Source organism: Desmodus rotundus, chromosome 12, assembly GCF_022682495.2.
Source record: "Desmodus rotundus isolate HL8 chromosome 12, HLdesRot8A.1, whole genome shotgun sequence".
Classification (NCBI taxonomy): Eukaryota; Metazoa; Chordata; class Mammalia; order Chiroptera; family Phyllostomidae; genus Desmodus; species Desmodus rotundus.
The window spans coordinates 43,215,500-43,232,673 of NC_071398.1; the positions used below are offsets into that span (position 1 = coordinate 43,215,500).

At 59.4% G+C, this 17,174-nt stretch overlaps 1 protein-coding gene across 2 annotated transcripts in view; it reads right to left on the reverse strand.

The window, feature by feature from the left end:
• SYMPK (symplekin scaffold protein) overlaps nt 1-17,174 on the reverse strand; it is a 32,939-nt gene that overhangs the window by 2,019 nt on the left and 13,746 nt on the right. The window contains exons 10-23 of one of the 2 annotated variants that reach the window (XM_024569387.3): nt 15,704-15,858; nt 14,491-14,641; nt 13,174-13,378; nt 12,295-12,445; nt 11,254-11,489; nt 10,155-10,236; nt 9,851-9,964; nt 8,710-8,857; nt 7,615-7,775; nt 6,067-6,175; nt 5,674-5,774; nt 5,088-5,178; nt 4,084-4,185; nt 262-449 (exon numbers count right to left, since the gene is read on the reverse strand). In XM_024569387.3, coding sequence (XP_024425155.2) covers nt 262-449; nt 4,084-4,185; nt 5,088-5,178; nt 5,674-5,774; nt 6,067-6,175; nt 7,615-7,775; nt 8,710-8,857; nt 9,851-9,964; nt 10,155-10,236; nt 11,254-11,489; nt 12,295-12,445; nt 13,174-13,378; nt 14,491-14,641; nt 15,704-15,858 — 1,994 coding nt within the window. Of the gene's footprint in view, nt 1-261; nt 450-4,083; nt 4,186-5,087; nt 5,179-5,673; nt 5,775-6,066; nt 6,176-7,614; nt 7,776-8,709; nt 8,858-9,850; nt 9,965-10,154; nt 10,237-11,253; nt 11,493-12,294; nt 12,446-13,173; nt 13,379-14,490; nt 14,642-15,703; nt 15,859-17,174 lie in introns of both variants that reach the window. The other variant, XM_024569386.3, reaches the window with a different exon arrangement.

Here is a 17,174-nt window from a genome sequence, read left to right on the forward strand (position 1 = left end):
TCCTACCACCTGGCCGCCCCCACTCATCTTGTTGCCACCTCGTGGCTGCATGACGGTCGCTGGAGCGCTGCTTTGCCTGGGCCCAGGGCAGGGCACAGGGGCAGGCTAGCCTGGGTGCAGCTTGCCCTCCTCACCCTGACTCCCTTGAGGGGGTGGGAGGCAGGCAGCCTGGAGAAGCCGGGGCTCTGCCCCCAATCTGTCTGCAGTGTCCTGCTGCCCTCGGCCCACTGCCCGGGGCCTGCACGGTCAGGGGCAGGTTACCTGTTTCATGATGAGGCGGGACAGGATGTTCATGACGAAGCCCCCCAGGCGGGGGTACATGGTCAGGGACTGGATGACGGTCCTCATGAGCAGCATGGGCAGGGGGCTCTGCTCCATCAGCTGCTGCATCACCACGGCCAGCACCTCCGACGTGTACACGTTCCGCTCCGCAAAGCACAGGTTGGTGGCTGCGAGGAGGCGGAGAGTGGGCCTGTCCTCTCAGCCCAGCTGCCCCCGGGGGGCGGGAGGTCCACCACCCTAAGAGAGCCTCAGCCTTGCTCTCTGCCTGAGTGCGTGAGACCAGACCCAGCCTGGACTTGCTGAAGCTCCAGGCAAAACAGATGACTTCCCCCACCCAGCAGAGGGCCTCTTTCTGAGGGCAGACTGGCCTGGTCCTTGGAAAGCCTGGTGGCTTGGTCAGAGGGAAAAGACAGCCAGCTCCTGGAAGCCCCTCACTGGACCCAGCGGGCAGACCGTGGTCCGTTCTCTTTGGGGACAACCCTTGGAAGGCTGAGGCGGAGAAGACACCCTGCGAACTGCTGGGACCCGTTCTGGTTTGATCTGGGCGGCATGGCACCTCCATCCCCACTAGACTGGGAAGGCAGCTTTGAATTCCATAGGCCCCCCGCCCCCACAGCAGACAACAGCAAGGGCCACCCACCAGCAGGCTGGCCAGCGGACTGCCTACTCCCGACCCTGACCAGGGCCTAAGGGCTTGCACTGCTGCGGGAGACACCAAGCCTAGGGCATGCGAGGCCACAACCCAGAGAGCAGTAAGGAAGGGAGGGGCGAGAGGAAGAGGAAGCCTGGGCATTCGTGAGCTCCCGGCTCGCTGGGCAGCAGGGCCCCGAGGGCTGGCACAACACAGACACCTGCAAAGGCCTGAGGGACTACTCCCTCAGGAGTGGGCTGTGGGACCCTGAAATCAGTGTGAGAGGCGGTGCTCCAAGCCACTGTGCTAATGGGGGGACCCCACAAACTGCCTGATCGCCCTCTTCCCCAAACACCACTGGTCATGTCAGTCTGTCAGCCAGGAAGTCTTTATTGAGCCAGAAGAAAGGCCCCCAAACCTCCAGAGGTTAAAGCAGAACAGGGGAGGGCACTGATAAGGAATGGGGGGGTCTCCCATAGGAAGAGGGAGAGGATGAAGGCACTGCAGGTAGACAGGCAGGGAGGAGGCTGGACAAGGGACAGGGTGGGCATCCAGGCCAAAGGCGCAGTAGTGTAGATGAGGAAAGTGCCAGAGCGGACCTGCCAGACCCTCAGGAAGCTCCTCCGCGCCCCCACCCCTTCCAGGTAGTCCCTGGCTCCTGCCTATTCCTCCCAACAGCTTCCGGCATAACCACCCTGCCCTCCCCTCCCCCTCAGCCCTCTAATCCACCCTCCATACAGCAGGCTGAAGTCTTTGGGAAGCTCAAGCTGACCCTGCACCTCCCAGAAGCCCTCAAGAGATCAAGTCCAAACTCCCACTGTGGCCAACTACCTGGAGACCCTGTGTGGGTGGGGCCCAGGCTCGGGTTTTCTCAAGGATTACAAGCCATGCAAATGTATCTCTTGGTCTGTGTAAATGTTCTTCCTTTCTAGGATTGTCTCTCTTCTTCTGCCTCACCCCTACTTCTCACTGTGGCCTCAGCTCAGGTGTCCCCTCCTCCAGGAAGCGCTCCCTGATGCCCCCCACCAGGGTGGGTTGGATGGTCCCTCTGGGCTCCCCTTTCCCACCCGGGTTTACCCTGAGTCATTCCTGTCTGAGGAAGGGCAGGGACAGAGCTGCCCCTATTCCTGCCGTGTCCCTAGCGCAGCCCAGGGCTGAACTGCTGGACTAGAGGGCAGGTGCAGTTATAGAAAAACTCACCACAGAAAGGGTGGCTTAAGAGGGGAGCGAGCTCCAGGAATGACTGCTGATACTATGAGCTACTGGGGATTCCACCGCTGCACAACACAGGGCGGGACTTTGGGTCTGGAGCTCATAGTTAAGTGGAGTTACAAGTGCCTGAGCGGAGAGAGTGCTCTGGGAACTGCCTGGATTGGGTGCTAGGGACCCGCAGCTGGTCGGGAGAGCAGCTGAAGGCTTGCTGGGAGCTCGGCAGCATGGAGGCCGGACGTGGGCCTGAGACGTAGGAGGAAATAGGTGGGGTGCTCAAGGCCAGACTGGGCCTGGCTGCATTTCCAGGGGGCGGGGGCTGGCTCCTGGCCACCTGTGTCACCTGCAGCAAGGCCCCCTTTTCTCCCCGGGCTCTGCTTCTGCCGTGTAAGGTCAGGCACTAACTCCGGGCCCACGAATGGGCTCAGTGGGCTGGTGGGGTCTGTGAATCCTCTGAGACTTTACACAAAACCGTGTGAGCGAATTGTCACTGGGAACGGGCCCATGACTTTCCTGAGACCATCAAAGGAGCCAGGGAGTGTAACAAGACTGCCCCTGAGCCCTGGCTGCTGTGGCTCAGTGGACTGAGCGCCGGCCTGTGAATCAAAGGGTTGCTGGTCGATTCCCAGTCAGGGAACAGGCCTGGTTTGCAGGCCAGGTCCCCAGTAGGGGGTGCGTAAGAGGCAACCACACATGGATGTTTCTGTTCCTCTCTGCCTCCCTCCCTTTCCCTTTCTCTAAAAATAAATAATAAAATCTAAAAAAAAAAAAAAAAAAAAAGGACTGCCCCTGGACTCCACGCTGCCAGACCCTTTCGTGAGGGGCTGAATCCAGTCTGAGGGCCTGTGGGTGAGATTTTGTGTCATCACGGTTTCCTAAAAACCCAACTTTCTAGCTGCTCTTGAAACCCGCACCGCCTTCGGCTCTAGGGTGCCTCCCTCCTAGGGCACAGGGGCAGCCACCGGAGGCTTCAGTTCCTGTTCACTGCCAGTGTGGGCTTTAAATGTTCATGAGCTCCTCTCTGTACCCTGCAAAAGCTGCAGAGAGAACCTGCTGGGCACGGCCCAGCAGTAAGTCACTGAAGAGGCTCTTCCAGGCTACACAGGAGGCTAAAGGGTCAAGGCGGGGAGCCCCGACTCCTCTTAAAGGGCACAGGAGGAATGAAAGGACAGCTGTCTTCTGAGCAGAGTAAGTGACAGTAAGGGCATCTCCCTCCACCTCTGTGGGAAAGAATGGCTCCAGACCAGAAACCTCCTTGGGGGGAGAGAGGTGGGGGTTGCCGAGGAGAGATAAGGGAGAGGGCTTCCCACAAGTGGGACCGGCAGAACCGGCCGGACTGGGATCCCAACTCAGGCCTACCACCTGGCATCCTGTACCTTCCTGCTGAGGTTCCGTGTGGCCCTGGGCCAGTTACTGAGCCTCCATTTCCTCATCTACTCACCGGGCAGCGGGGTGACTGGCAGGCAGGCCTGTGAGGCCCCGGATGAGCGCTCAGTAAACAGTGACAGCTATCACGAAACCACTGATAGTGGGCGCCTGGCAGTTTGTCATCCGTACCCCTTCCCCGCCCCGTTCTCCTGTCCCAGCTGGAGCCTGGACTGGACTGGCGTCTCCTCCTGGTCTGCCCCGGCCTGGTGCCCTCTACCCTGCCCACCACACCCACTAGGTGGTGGGCTGTGCTGCTTTGCTTCTGGAGCCAGGCAGGGAGGGGCTTCCCCACTTTCTTGGTATCAACTCTGCCAGCACACAGTCTGTGCACCATTTCTTAGAGGAAGTTAGGAAGGGGTGGGGAGGAGGGAGGATAGGAAAAGAACAAGGGTGGGTGGCAGAGTTCTGAGCTGGGGGCGTAGGTGGCAGCCTCGGACTTCACAGATTCCAGCGGGGGCGTGTGGGGGGCTGAGGTTCTTCCTGGGTCCACGGAGGCCAGGCCACTTAAGAGGGGCAGGGGGGGAGCACCTCACCTTTGATGATGGACTTCATGTCACACTTCGACGAGTCGATGTTGTGTAATGCAATCAGAAGCTCTCCGGGGTTCAAGGGGGACAAGGCCGAGTTCCCTTCACCTGTGGTAGGAGGGGGGCGTAGGGGGAGAAGACAGCATGGAAGCCTAAGAGGAGACGAGAGAGTCCTCCAGACTGGGGGAGCAACGAAGGAAGTGGAGGCGCCCTCTGCTTCAGTGGGACTGGGGGACATAGGGCTAGAGTAGGGGAAGAGAGACTGAGAACACAGAGAGGGGGCTGAATGAGGCCCCCGCGCCGGGCAGCATCTGACTGGTTTGGCCCTTTCTCTCCCTCCCCACTAGGCCGCGTGCCCATGAAAGCAGGGCTAGGATGAGCTCACAGGGTCCCCAGCACAGCGCAGCCACATGTGGGCCTTTGCTGGCCAGGCCAGGCCCAGGACAAGCAGTGGGCCTGCAGCACTGGCAGCTGGGGCCGACGGCACTCTGTACGTGCCGCTTTGGGGTCCAAGGTGTGTGTTAAACTACCATGTGTGGGGAACAGCCTCCAACACCCCTAGTTTCAGCCACTGGGGTAGTTTTTATAAGTTCAAACTTCGGTTTGTTTCTTTTTGACCATTATAAAGGACTCCCACCGCTGCTTAAGGGGTTCAGGCCAGAGTGCCTGAGGGAGACTGAGAGTAGCTGGGCCCCAGAAGGGAAGACACTAGTACAGAGGGTCAGACCCCAGCTCCACACCTGTGCCCCCACCATGGATGGAGGCATCGTCCAAATGTCACAGGTGGTGGCCTGGGAGCTTTGGGACCAATGGTCAGACATTGCTGAGTGTGGCTTGTAGCCCCAGGGAGACAGATGAGCCCCTTTCTCCCTAAAGGTGGCACCAGGCTCCCCCAGCATTCCACGCCTCACTTCCAGGGCCCCTTCCTCCTGCCTGACCACTTGAGGGGCCTCCTAGAGGGGCTGAGGCACAGGGAGCCAAGGGGGCGGGACATGTCACCTGTCACCTACCGTGCTGGGTGCCCAGCAGGCGGTTGAAAACCTCTTTCACCACAATGGGGTTGAGTTTGATGAGCTTGGGCAGGGCCTGGATCACTTCTTTCTACAGGGAGGGCGGGTGAGACAACTTCAGGCTCTCCGAGTCCCTCTCACTCTCTCCGGTCGCTCAGGCCTGCAGCCCCAGCCTCATCACTCCCTACCCGAGCCTTCAACCAGGTCACATGCCCCCTGGGCCAGCTCGCTGACTTCCCTGCAAAGGGTGTCTTAAAATCACCCCGTCTTTGCAACAAGGAGATGGAGGATCACTCAAGGCCCCACAGCCCACTGGGAACAAGATCCGGGAAACACGTGCTGGTGGCTGGGAGAGGCTCCCCATTTGCTGCGGATACATCTGCCTGTGTGGCTTCATTAGGTCTCGGGACAGGAGAGCCAGGCTCAGAGAGGGGAGCGGCCTGCTTGAGGTCACACAAGTGGCCGAGGCTGAGCTGACAGTGAGCCCGGTCTGCCAAGCAGACACACCGGTGTTCAGAGTTTCTGACACGCGTCCCCACCAGCCACGTCCTTGTCAGCGAGGGCTTCTGGGCATCCAGGTCCGTACCTTCTCCAGCCCATTGAGCACGGGGATGAGGAAGCGGACGTCTGGCAGCCGCTTGTGGTACAGATCACGGACCCGCTTCACCAGCTCCGGGGAGGGTGGGACTGCGGGTGGATGGAGGCCAGTGTTGGGAGCGGAGGGGGAGGGTGGGCACCGAGGTGGGGAGAGGTGGTGGTGGGTGCGTGGGAGAGGAGGGGAGGACTCTTCATTTTAGAGGACTCCCCAGCCAGACACCGCTGTAGTTGGGAAACTGAGGACGAAGGACAGGGAGACCCAGAAGAGGCCCACCCCTCTGGAGACCCAGCAGCTTGAACACCCAGGTGCTGGGCAGGGGAAGTGCGGAAGGCCTGTGCACTGGAGAAGGGTGACAAGCGGGCATCCTGGGGTGGGGGGCACCTTTATCTGTGAGGCTGTGCAGACATCTTGTGACCAGCGTCTCTGCCCCCTTGGGACAGTTTTCCACCAGGAGCAGCAGCTCTGGAGAGTTCATGCCCATTCCTCGGATCTAGAGGCAGAGAGGGACGACAGGGAGGGCCTGAGGGGGGCACTGGGTCACGCGGGGAGGTCGAAGGGGCCCAGGGTGCAAGCTCAGGGATGCCCAAGTGTCAAGGACAGGGTGGCTGGTGGGGGGAGGGGGTGCTGGGGCTCTGAGCTAAGAACTGGTGACAGCAGATCTTCAAGGTTCTCATCACTAGGACCAGAAGTCTGTTAGATGAATGCTAACTGAACTTGTTTATACTGCTGCGATCCTTTTGCCATACACATCACGTCATTGTGTTGTACACCTTGAACGCATGCAATGGTCTGTGTCAGTTTCGCCTCACTGAAACCGGGGGAGGAGGAGCTGGTGGCTGGGTTCCAAGTGGGGGACATCTGGGGAAGGTGGCAGAGGGCTAGAGCAGAAGCATCTTGGTCTCTTCTGCCCAATCTCACATGGACGCACCTCCTGCAGCTCTGGGGCCTTCGCCAGCACCAGCCTCCTACCCGGCAGGCCCTGTCTTTTCTCTCTGTCGTCTCTTCCTAACCTCAACTCCAGCACCTGGCCTGCCCTTCGATTTCTCGGTGAAGCACTTTTCTGGCTTCTGAAGGCATCGGGACCCCTCCCCACCCCCTTCTGTGGCTGCCAGGGCCCAGGTTCGGCCACTGGTTCAGAGCAGGGCTGGCCGGCTGCTGCTCGAGCAGCCTGCCCCTGTGAGCGCCCAGCCCGGAGTGGAGGGCCAGGCTCTGGGGGATGGCACCTCCCTCTGCCCCACAGACATTTACAACCATGCGTGGGACTGACAAGTCTTCGTCTTCAAGGAGCTCAGTCCAGTGGGCTCACCTTTCAGGTAGGGAGAAGAATCTGCTTCCTCCTCACAATGAGCCCGTTACCCCCATGTTACAGGGAAGGACGCGGTCGGTTCTGGGGGGCAGGTAGGTGGGAATTTAAGATACCACACTTTCATTTTAATTATGTGGGAAATTTCCCATAATAAAAAAAGTCAGGGGCAGAGACGGAAAAAAGTGGTTTCAAGTGCAGCTGCAATTGGCAGGACAGATATTCTGCGTGTCAGGTCTAGTCCGAAGCTGAGTCGCTTCTTGAGTGGGTGACCCTGTGGCTCCAGAGGCCGGGGAGGGCCAGTGACAGATGCTCACATGGAACCCCTACCACAAGCTCGGGGGACGTTTTTAGGGAAGGGGTGCAGGTTCGCACAGTGAGAATGGGAGAGGCAGGGTGTGTCCCAGGTCTGTCCAATGCCACACTCTTGACTGCAGGGCCACCCTGCTGTCTTCTCATGAGCGCGTGGCCGTGTGGGCGGCCCACGGACTACAGAGCAGCTCAGCGTGGCGAATGGAGCCTCAGTGCTCAGCTGGCGCAGAGGCTCGGATACCAGGGGAGGGGCTGGAGTCGGGGGCTCAGCCCCACCCTCGGTGGGCAGGGCCTGGTGAGCTCAGGGGCCTCACCGGCTGTTCGATGACCCTCAGCACCGTCCGCTTGATGTCAGCTATGGCCTCAGTGTACACAGCTGCCAGCTCGTGGATCAGCTTGTGGTTCTGGGGCAGGAGGGCCAGGTAGAGGTACAGACACTGCTTCACAGTCTCGTCGGTCCAGGGCGCTGCCACCTCTGATAGGGCAGGGGACGGGATCAGGCTGGCCCCGCGCCCCTCCCAATAGTTTCCCACCCCCGGTCTCTGTCCCTCCTTCCAGGATGGGCACAGAAGGGAGCTGGGCCTGGAAGCCAAGGGCAGGAAGCCAGTCATCAGGGAAATGCGGCAGGACCAGGACCGCTCTTTAGAAGCCTCTCCAGGGAACTCCCAGCCAGTCCCCTCTGCCCACCAGCACAGGGCAGCCAGAAGTTCCGATTCTGTCCCTCTCCCGCTCAGAGCTCCTGTTACCGCCCTGTGCCCTCGGGATAAACTCCCGGCTCCTCAACTTGCTCTACCTGCCAGGCCCTGGGGGCGTGACCCCTGCCCCAGGGGCTCTGGCCACACCCCACTTCTGACAGACCCCAACTTTGGAGCCTGTGCACATGCTGCTCCTTTGCCCAGAAGGCCGCTGCCCAGCTCTTCTTTTTGCACCTCCTCGTCCTCCAGCCTCCCGTGGCCAGGGCCCCTCCTGGGAAGCCTCCCAGCACCCAGGCCGTGCTGGGGTGCCTGTGCTCCCCTCCATAGCCCGAACCTTCTGATTGAATGGCCCCATTTCTTGGGGCCTGGCTCTCCCCATCTGTAATTCTGGGGCAAGAGGCCTGCAGTGACCCTACCAGCCCTTCCCAGAGCCCCATCACTGGCTAGCTCTCCTTGTCCTCCAGCGCTCAGCATTGTCCCCTCCTCCAGGACACGCTCCCTGACCTCTCAGGCTGGGTCAGGCACTCTTGGGGCTCCTGAAGCCCCTTAGTTTCACAGCCCTGGGCCTCCTGCTTCTGGTTATTGCCATCTGGCTGTGGGCTTCCCCAGCGGGCTGGGCAGGCTCGGCTTTGACCCAGCTCTATTCCCAGGGCCCGGCCCAGAGCCTAGGACAGGGCACGTGCTCAATACGCATCTGATGAATCTGCACCAAACCTGTGTCCTTGTCGGCTCCGAACAGCACCGACGGCGGGTTGGGGTGGACCAGCAGCTGCAGGTAGTTGAGGGCAAACTTCTCCACGTACTCTCGCAGCTGTTCCTTCTCATACATGCGCTTGATGAACAGCAGGGCCTGGGAACGCACCTGAGGAGAGTGACAGCAAGACGCTGGAGCGGGGGACAGCCGCACTGCACTTGGCAGCACCGTGTGGACAAGCCCAAGCTCGAGAGAGGCCAGGCCCAGCTGAGGCACCTGTGCCCAAGGCCAGTCAGCCACTCAGGGCCTGCGTCACCTCGCTGCCGACCCGCTCAGTCCCGCCTCGCATCACTTCTTGCCCTTGCTTGCTACGCCCCAACCAGACTGAGCTTTCCTCAGTTCCTCCAAAGCGACGGCAGTCTCCCTGGCTTTGAGACCCGGCCCAGAGGCTCCCACTGCTAGGACTGCTTATCACTGGCTGTGTCCTGGCTCAGACTGCCCTGCGGGAGTCACAAGGACCGACAGGCTGGTCTTGGATATCGCTGTCCCCAGTGGCACCACAGGGCGGAGCCGGAGTGTGCAGGAGGGTCTGCTGAATGAATGGCCATGTGCCTCAAGGCAAGGAGTGGGCGAGAGGCTGTAGCAGGGATGGGTCTCCAGGGCCCTCTCTATCACACGCACGGTGCATACACACCTCCCTCTGCCTGGAGCACATGCACCCACTCATATTCCAGGTCTTGGCTCACATACCGCCTCCTCCAGAAGCCCTCCTTACACCATCTCCCCGGCCAGCCCCCATCACATGGCCAGGGCTCCCAGCCATGCGCGCTGTCCACTCCCACGTCCTCGCTGCCTATGGACAGATCACGCGGTCCCTCTCCTGGTCAGCGCCCCCACCCCCACACAGCACCGGCCTTTAAGAGGGGCTCACTGGCACAGGTGGAGTAGAGGGAGATGGGACTGCCCTTCCTGGCAGGGGGCGTGTATACACGTGTGTATATTCTAAGCAGCTTCGTGACATCATACATGGAACAACAAATACCACCCCAAAACCGCTGCAGCCAGAAGGGTAACTTCTGGGGAATGTGGCAGAGGCCAGGCTGGTTACTCGGGACAACGGAAGGGCTGTGTGCAGCTGGGAATGAAGGGCGGGGGGATCACCTTGTCCTTCTCGTGGGAGCTGAGGTCCAGCAGGACATGCAGGTACTGGAACTGGCGGGACGGGCGCTTGAAGATGAGGTCTCGAAGAGTAGACATGCCCAGGTAGGTGCGACTCTGCGGCAGGAGGGCAGGGCCACAGCTCGAGCTGTCTGCAGCGAGCCTTTGGGGCGGCTCCCTCGCCTCGCCCGGGTCTGGCCCTGTCCTTCCCAGAGCCCCTCCCACAAGGTCTAGCTGTGTGCCCCTCAGGCCCCACAAGGGCCCTGGCCCCTGCTGCAGGCTCCACAACACCAGGCACCGGCCTCACCTCGTCCTCACAGTACTTGCGAATCACCTCCAGGGCACTCTCCGTGATCAGTGGTGCCTCCAGAACCACCTTGGTGAAGATCCTGCCAGACAGAGGGACAGGGAACGGCTGCAGAGAGGCCACCAGCCCCCAGGTCTGCGGATGGCCGCGCTCAGAAGCGGCAGGGCCCTCTGGCAGCCAGCTTGCTCAAGCCCGGTTACAGAGCTTGGTGGGGAAGAGAATAGCGGCCAAACGGGGCCAGCTGGGTGACCTGGGCAGAGACTTTACCTCTGTGAAACTCAGTTTCTACCCTTTGTCAACAGGGGACTCCCAGCTCTACTCATTTGTACAGCAACGGGAGGGAGGCATTGGGTAGGGAGGTGCGCTATTTCAGATGTGATGGCGTCTGAGTCAGTGCTACCGGTGGGTGAGGAGGGGCCGGCCATGCAGCAGGGGGAGGAATTCCAGGTAGAGAGAGAACAGTAAGCACTAGGCTCTGACCTTGACACGTTCAAGGAACAGAAGATAGGAGGCCAGTGTGCTCATTTAAAGTTTGGGGGCAGCAAGGAGCAGAGGGGCAAAAAAGGAGGTTATTGAGGTAGGGACTAGGTTCCACAGGGTCTCAGGACATGGGAAGGAGCCTGCAGTTGACCCCAAGAGCAATGGAGAAGCAAGGAAGGCTTTTCGAGCAGAAGCGAGCAGACAGCATTCACATTGGAACCTGTCGCCTGGCTGCAGTGTGGAGAATACACAGATGCGCTGGAGGTTGAGAACAGAGAGGAAGGTACAGAACCCACTCAGGTGAGAGATGAGGAGGGAGAGAAGTCGACGTCCATGACACGCCTGGGAGACAGGCACTGTCACTTACAGACAGAGAACGCAGACCAAGAGGGGAAGGGACCCAGGTCGGTCAGAGAGCAAACAGCGGAGCAGATCAGGCCCTGGGTGTGTGACCCACAGCCTGTACTGGGCTGCTCTGTCTGTGCCTCCAGCCAGGGGGAGAGAGGGCGACACAGGATGGGCACACGAGGGGAAACAGGTGGTGACTAGGAGGGAGGTGGCCAGGGACCAGGGAGGAAAGGTAGGACAGCGACTCTTGGGGGCAGGGCTGTCCCCTCACCCATCCTTCTGGTCGGGCTTCTCCTGTAGACCGGAGAGCAGGCGGATGAGGCAGTCCTCGTACTTGTCCAAGGTGCCCGAGGCCCCGGCTGCCAGGTAGGCGTTGTACTCCTGGTAGAGCCAGGCGAAGGCCAGGTCCAGGCGGGCCCGCACATCCTCCAGGACGAAGGCCAGGACCTCAGCCTTCAGGCCCGAGTCGAACTGCGTCACCAGGCTGGCCAGGATCTTGACTCGCGCCTGCTGGGAGAGCAATTGTGGGTCAGCATGGGGTGTGCAACCCCGGGCCCCCCACGAGCATGCCCTGAATCTCCTCCTGCCCAAGGACCCCAGGGCAGACCCAGTGTTAAGTGAGGAAGGCAAGCTGAAGGACCTTATGTCCAGCACGTCCCGTTTGTGGGGGAGAAAAATGAAAAGAGAGGAAAAAACCCAATCATCACAATAAAATGACGCGTTTCCAGGATCGGTACTCATACACTTACACACACGGAGCAAGACCCTGACGGACTCCCTACTCTGTACATCGGTTGTCTCTAAGGAGGCGGATGGGATGCAGACAGGTCTGTAGCCTGGAACTAGGTTTTTAACAGAGTACGTTCATGTACTATGTGGTTAATAAAAAAAACTTAAAACAATGGGAAAAAGTCACTTGACTGAGGTTACAATGCCAGCAAGTGACAGAATCGGGACTTAAGCCAGGTGAGTCTGATTTGACGAAAGAGAAAGAATGAGAAGAATGTGGACCTGCGAGGGAGAGGACAGGGGCCCTCAGTCCTGTGGCAGGTACGGCACGCCCGCAGCCAGCCCCTGCGGGGCGAGGGCATGCGAGGGCCCACCCATCTCCTCCGAGAACCGCCTGTGTGGCCTGCCGCCCTTGCCTCCACCTTCTGGGGGAGCAAGGCCAGGAGAAGCGGCTGGCCTGAGGCCCTGTGGCCGGAGAGTGGCCGAGCTGGGAACTGGAGCCAGGGAGCGGCCTGTCTCTTTGCCGTGAGGTAAGCTCTGGAGAGAGAGACGGGAAGAGTGGACTTGGGGCGCAGGGGCACACCTGGGCTGCCCCACTGCAGGCCACAGCCTTCTCGGCCCGCAGGATCCGCTTCACAGCGCCCAGCTTCATGGCCTCCACCTGCGCGTCGGTCAGGGGCTTCAGGACGTCGCTCAGACGGAAGATTTTCTTGCGCCCGCCGGCACCCGCCAGCCTGCGTGGGAGACGGACAGGGACCCAGAGACTTGGAAACTCTTTCTGGAGCTCGGGCCCACCTGATGACTCTCCAGGCGGTACAGAGACCCCCCCAGACTGCCCCTCGAACTCCATGTGACCCTGAGGCACAACAGAGCACAGGGACAGTGTGATGAACAGGAAGAGGACGCCATCTCGTTTTTGTAAAGGGTGTCTCGGGGGAGTGGCTGTGAGGAGGCAAAGAGGGAGCAGGGATCTGAATGGAGAGAGGGGACAGGACGCACAAGTCCCTGGCAGAAAGCAGAGGAAGGGCAAACACCTTCCAGTGGGGGCCTGTCGGCTGTCCAGGGAACAGCCAGAGGGGAACAGAGCGCCCTGGGAGTGAGCCCTAATGGGACTGGGGGTGGGGACGTCTGGATTTGGGGTCCGTGAGGGAGGTAATAACCAGAACAGTCACAACCAGCAGCCCTTACGGCACGATAGGGACCATGGTCACTCTCAACCCCTAGAGTTGATTACCTAACCATGACCGAACTCAATTTTGTTCTCTCTTGGTCCTTAGAGGCAGACGCTAGCGCCCCAGTTTTACACACAAGGGGAGGTTTTTATGTAAAAGAAACAACCAAGGCTCAGCGGTGAGGCGCCGACCGGAGTCAGGAGGACCCTCGTGCAGACCCACCCATCTGTCACACACACGCACACAACCCACACGCCCCAGTCTCTTCCCGCACCCGCAGGCGGGCTCACCGGGGCTGGGTGACAGGGATGATGGGCTCTGGCCTTCTCTTGGCCTGGGGGGCCTCCTCCTCCAGCGTGGACATGGAGCTCAGGGAGCCCACCACCGAGATGGCCTGGCCCTGGGCCGACAGGCGTCGCTTGATCAGGACGCTCTCGGGCTTCGCCACCTTCTCCTCCTTGGGCTCTTCCTTGGACTGTTTGGTCTGCTCCACACCTGAGGGGGCAGCAAACAGGCTCCAGCACATCCAACCCACCTGCGCCCACCCAAGAACCTGCTGCGTGCCAGCTTCTCATCTAAGCCTTGTACACACAAAACTCATTTAAATCTGCAAAATGCATTCCTCGCATGAGTAGGCCTTTTGTCACTGTGCAAGGCAACAACTGGGGCTCCAATCAGAAACGCCACTCACTACTGGAGGGGGCATCTCACAGCACGGCCACTCTGGAAGGTGACGAGCAGCATCCATGGCAACGAACACACCCTAACACGTGACCCAACAATCCCACTGCTGGCATAGACTTGAGATAAACGAGGGCACATGTGCATCGGAACGAACACACACACACACACATACACACACACCAACGTTCTCTGCAGCTGGCTCACCACGGCCCAAGACCGGAAACCACCATGGGTCTGTCCACAGGGGGGTGCATTAACAAACGGTGGCCTGGTCACCTGAGGGAATCGTACTGAGCAGGAAGAAATAAACTACTGGGTCACAGGACCACATGGAGGAATCTCAACAACTTCTGCCGAGCAGGTGAAGCCAGACTCTCCATGATCCCATCTCTATGAAGTTCAAGACTAGAAAAAACCCCAATCTACGGAGACAGAAATCAGGACAGTGATGACCTCTGGAGCAGGATGTGAGTGCTGACCATAAGGGAGCAGAGGTAACTTTGTAGAGCAGTAGAAATGTCCATCTCTCCACACTTCACCTTCCTCTGGGCAGTGGTTACACTGCTGTACTCACTTTGTGCAAATTCACCAAGGTGTGTATTAAGGGGTGTGTGTTTCCTGGCACAAAGTTTGCACCTCGGTAGAACGGCTGAATGGGGAAACACCTGAGGCTCAGAGAGGTTAAGAACCTTGACCAGAGTCACACAGCTGTTGACTGGCTGGGACAGTCTAGTCCAACTCAGACCTCAAAGCTAGGTCTGTTGGACTTCAGAGCCCAGGGCCTGAAATACTGAGCGCTCAAAAGACCCATGGGATCACGTGATTTTCATCCGCACCACCATGAGGAGGGGCTCTTCCAGGAAGGAGAGCCGAGGAGGCACCATGCCAAACACGGGTCTGGGTTAGCTCCTTATGACACTCACCAGGCCCCAGTCCCGCGGCCGTCATCTGTGTGGCCATGAGCCGAGCCAGGTGCTTGATCTGGGCTTCAGTGCCCGCGGACTCCACCGGGGTGTAGATGGCTTGGAAGGAGGCAGGCATGGTCTCCGGCAGGTACACCATGCTGATGAGGACCTGTGCAATGCCCAGGAAGAGGGGCCTCTCCTTACTCACTGATTTGACATGCGTGGGCTCCACGCCCAGGCCACTGCAGAGGTGGCCGTGACTAAGACAGACCCAGGCCTGCTCTCGTGGGGCTCAGAGCCCTGGGGGCGGCTGAGGGAACACGAGTCGCAGTGCCACGTGGCACATGGCAGAGAAGGGCAGGGGGGAGGACTGGGGGGGGCGGGGCAAAGAGCTTAACGCCCAGGTTTCTGGCTTGGACACTAGGAGGCCGGTGTGCCAAAAACTCAGGAGGGGCCACAGGCTTTAGTGGATCGAAGAGAAATTTCACAGGTTTGCTGTTGATGTGTGGAGTGTGAGGTGCCTGTGGAACACCCAGGACAGAAAGATGCAGGAGACGGCTGCGAACCAGGCCTGGGGCTCAGCAAAGAGGTCTGAGCTGGACAGAGCCACACCGCCCGCACGACAGAAGTTCCGCTCCATTCACCCAACCACCAAAGCCCTGGCACTGTCCAGGCCGGGGGAAGGGAAGGCTGAGGGTGGCTGCCATCCAGCGCAGGCAGAGCACCCGAGAGAAAGGTCGGGGTGCTGATACAGTCACAAGACTGAGGTGAGACCCACCCCCCCAATCAACCCAAACCAGCAGTTCTCTCTGCAGAGCAGGATATCTTTGAGAATCCGAGGAAAATGCTGGCCATCCAGCCCCAGGCCCCCAGTGCTAACCCCACACCACTCAGCACCCAGGCCATGGGCTCACTCACCGGGTAACAGACCTCCTGCCCCCTTCAAAGGACAGTAGAGCATGAGTGAGAGGGCCTGGGAGGGAACTCAGACCACGTAAAACAGGACTGTAAGGAGTGCTGACAAGTGACCCCCTGACGGGGTGAAGATCAGAGGAGAGGTCCATCCAAGGGCAGCAGGGCCCCATGGCCGACACCTTCTCCACTGAGAACAGAGAGATGCTTCAAGCCTGGGGCAACCAGCAAAGGTGAAGAGTGTAGAGTGGAGGCAGGAGAGGGACAACGGACTCTTCCCCCCAGCCCCGTGGGGACAACGGGCCCCACCCCTCCTCACCAGATTGGCCACGTTGTCGGGCGTCAGCAGCGGCTGCAGGAACTCAGCTGTGATGTCTGTGTCTGACTGGCCTGAGATCTGGGCTGACGCCTTGGAGGTCCCCGACGGGCCTGGCTCCAAGTCCTTGTCCTCGTCATCTTCCCCCAGGTTGGGCTCTGGGTGAGGGAAGGAGACGAGACTCTGGCCCTAGAGAGGCAGCAGGCCCTCCCTCCCCGTAGGGGGCCTGGTGGCCCGCCCCACGGCAGCCGCAGCCCACAGGAGCAGTGCAGTGGACGGAGACCTGGGCTGTAGGCCTGGCTCTGCCAACAAAGGGCCGTACGCCCCTGGGGACCACTTGCCTCTCTCTAGGCCTCATCCGGGAAGTGGGAGTAAGCCATAGCGGTCCAGCTGATCACACTGACCTCCAGGGAGGTGAAAAGGTTAGGTAATAATTTCCAGAGCTTTACTGTTTAAGAACAGCACCACCTTTGAAACAGTGCTGCACTTCACAAGGGCCAGGGAAATGTAGAAACAGCCTAACGAGAGCATTTTTGCCTCTGTGTTCAATGAAGGTGAAAAAGGATCCTAGTCCCCGCTGTTAGTAGGGGTGTGGGGAGCAGACTATGGAAATGTAAACAGGTACAGCCTTTTGGAAGGGCAATTTGCTGGTAGGTCAAAATTTTATATATTTTTTAAGATTTCATTTATTTATTTCTAGAGAGGGGAAGGGAGGGAGAAAGAGGGAGAGAAACATCATCAATGTGTGGCTGCCTCTCATGCGCCCCCTGCTGGGGACCTGGCGCGCAGCAGAGGCATATGCCCCCACTGGGAGGTGAACCAGCAACGCTCCCGTTTGAGGGCTGCTGCTCAATCCACTGAGCCCCACCAGCCAGGGCCTAGCAGGTCAGAATTTGAAATGCACACACTTCTTAAACAGAGCAATTCCACTTCCAGTTACCTACCCTACAAACTTAGAGCTACACCTGGAGGGCAGCGTGTGGAGAACTCACTGCGGCACTGACTGTACAGAGGGGTGGAACGCGGTCTCCATCAGCCCTAACACGCCGACTGAATGCAAGCACAGCGGCTCTAGCTCAAGGGGGAAAAAGCTAAGTGTCTGAATCTCAGCGAAGAAGCTTTTATGAACAATCGTGTTCCTTGAGACTGTATTTATAAAAATGGAAAAGCTGAAACGCTCACTAGGGTGATGATTTAAGTAATTCGTGGCAAAAACAAGATGAAACGTTATGCAGTCTTTTCACAAAGCCTGCAAATGCATTAACCAGGGGCACACGCATTTCCGTTACAGAAGAGTGAACAGCTTGACGTAATGGGCACTTCACAGGAGTGCACGCGGCCCATAAACGTGAAACGGTGTGCGGCCCGACTCCAACATGGGCCGAAGAGCAAACGTACCCCCGAGCGTTTACCGAAGTCCGGGGCCAGCGAGAGTGGGGTGTGTACGCCCCAGTGCAGTCTTCCGGGAAAAGTT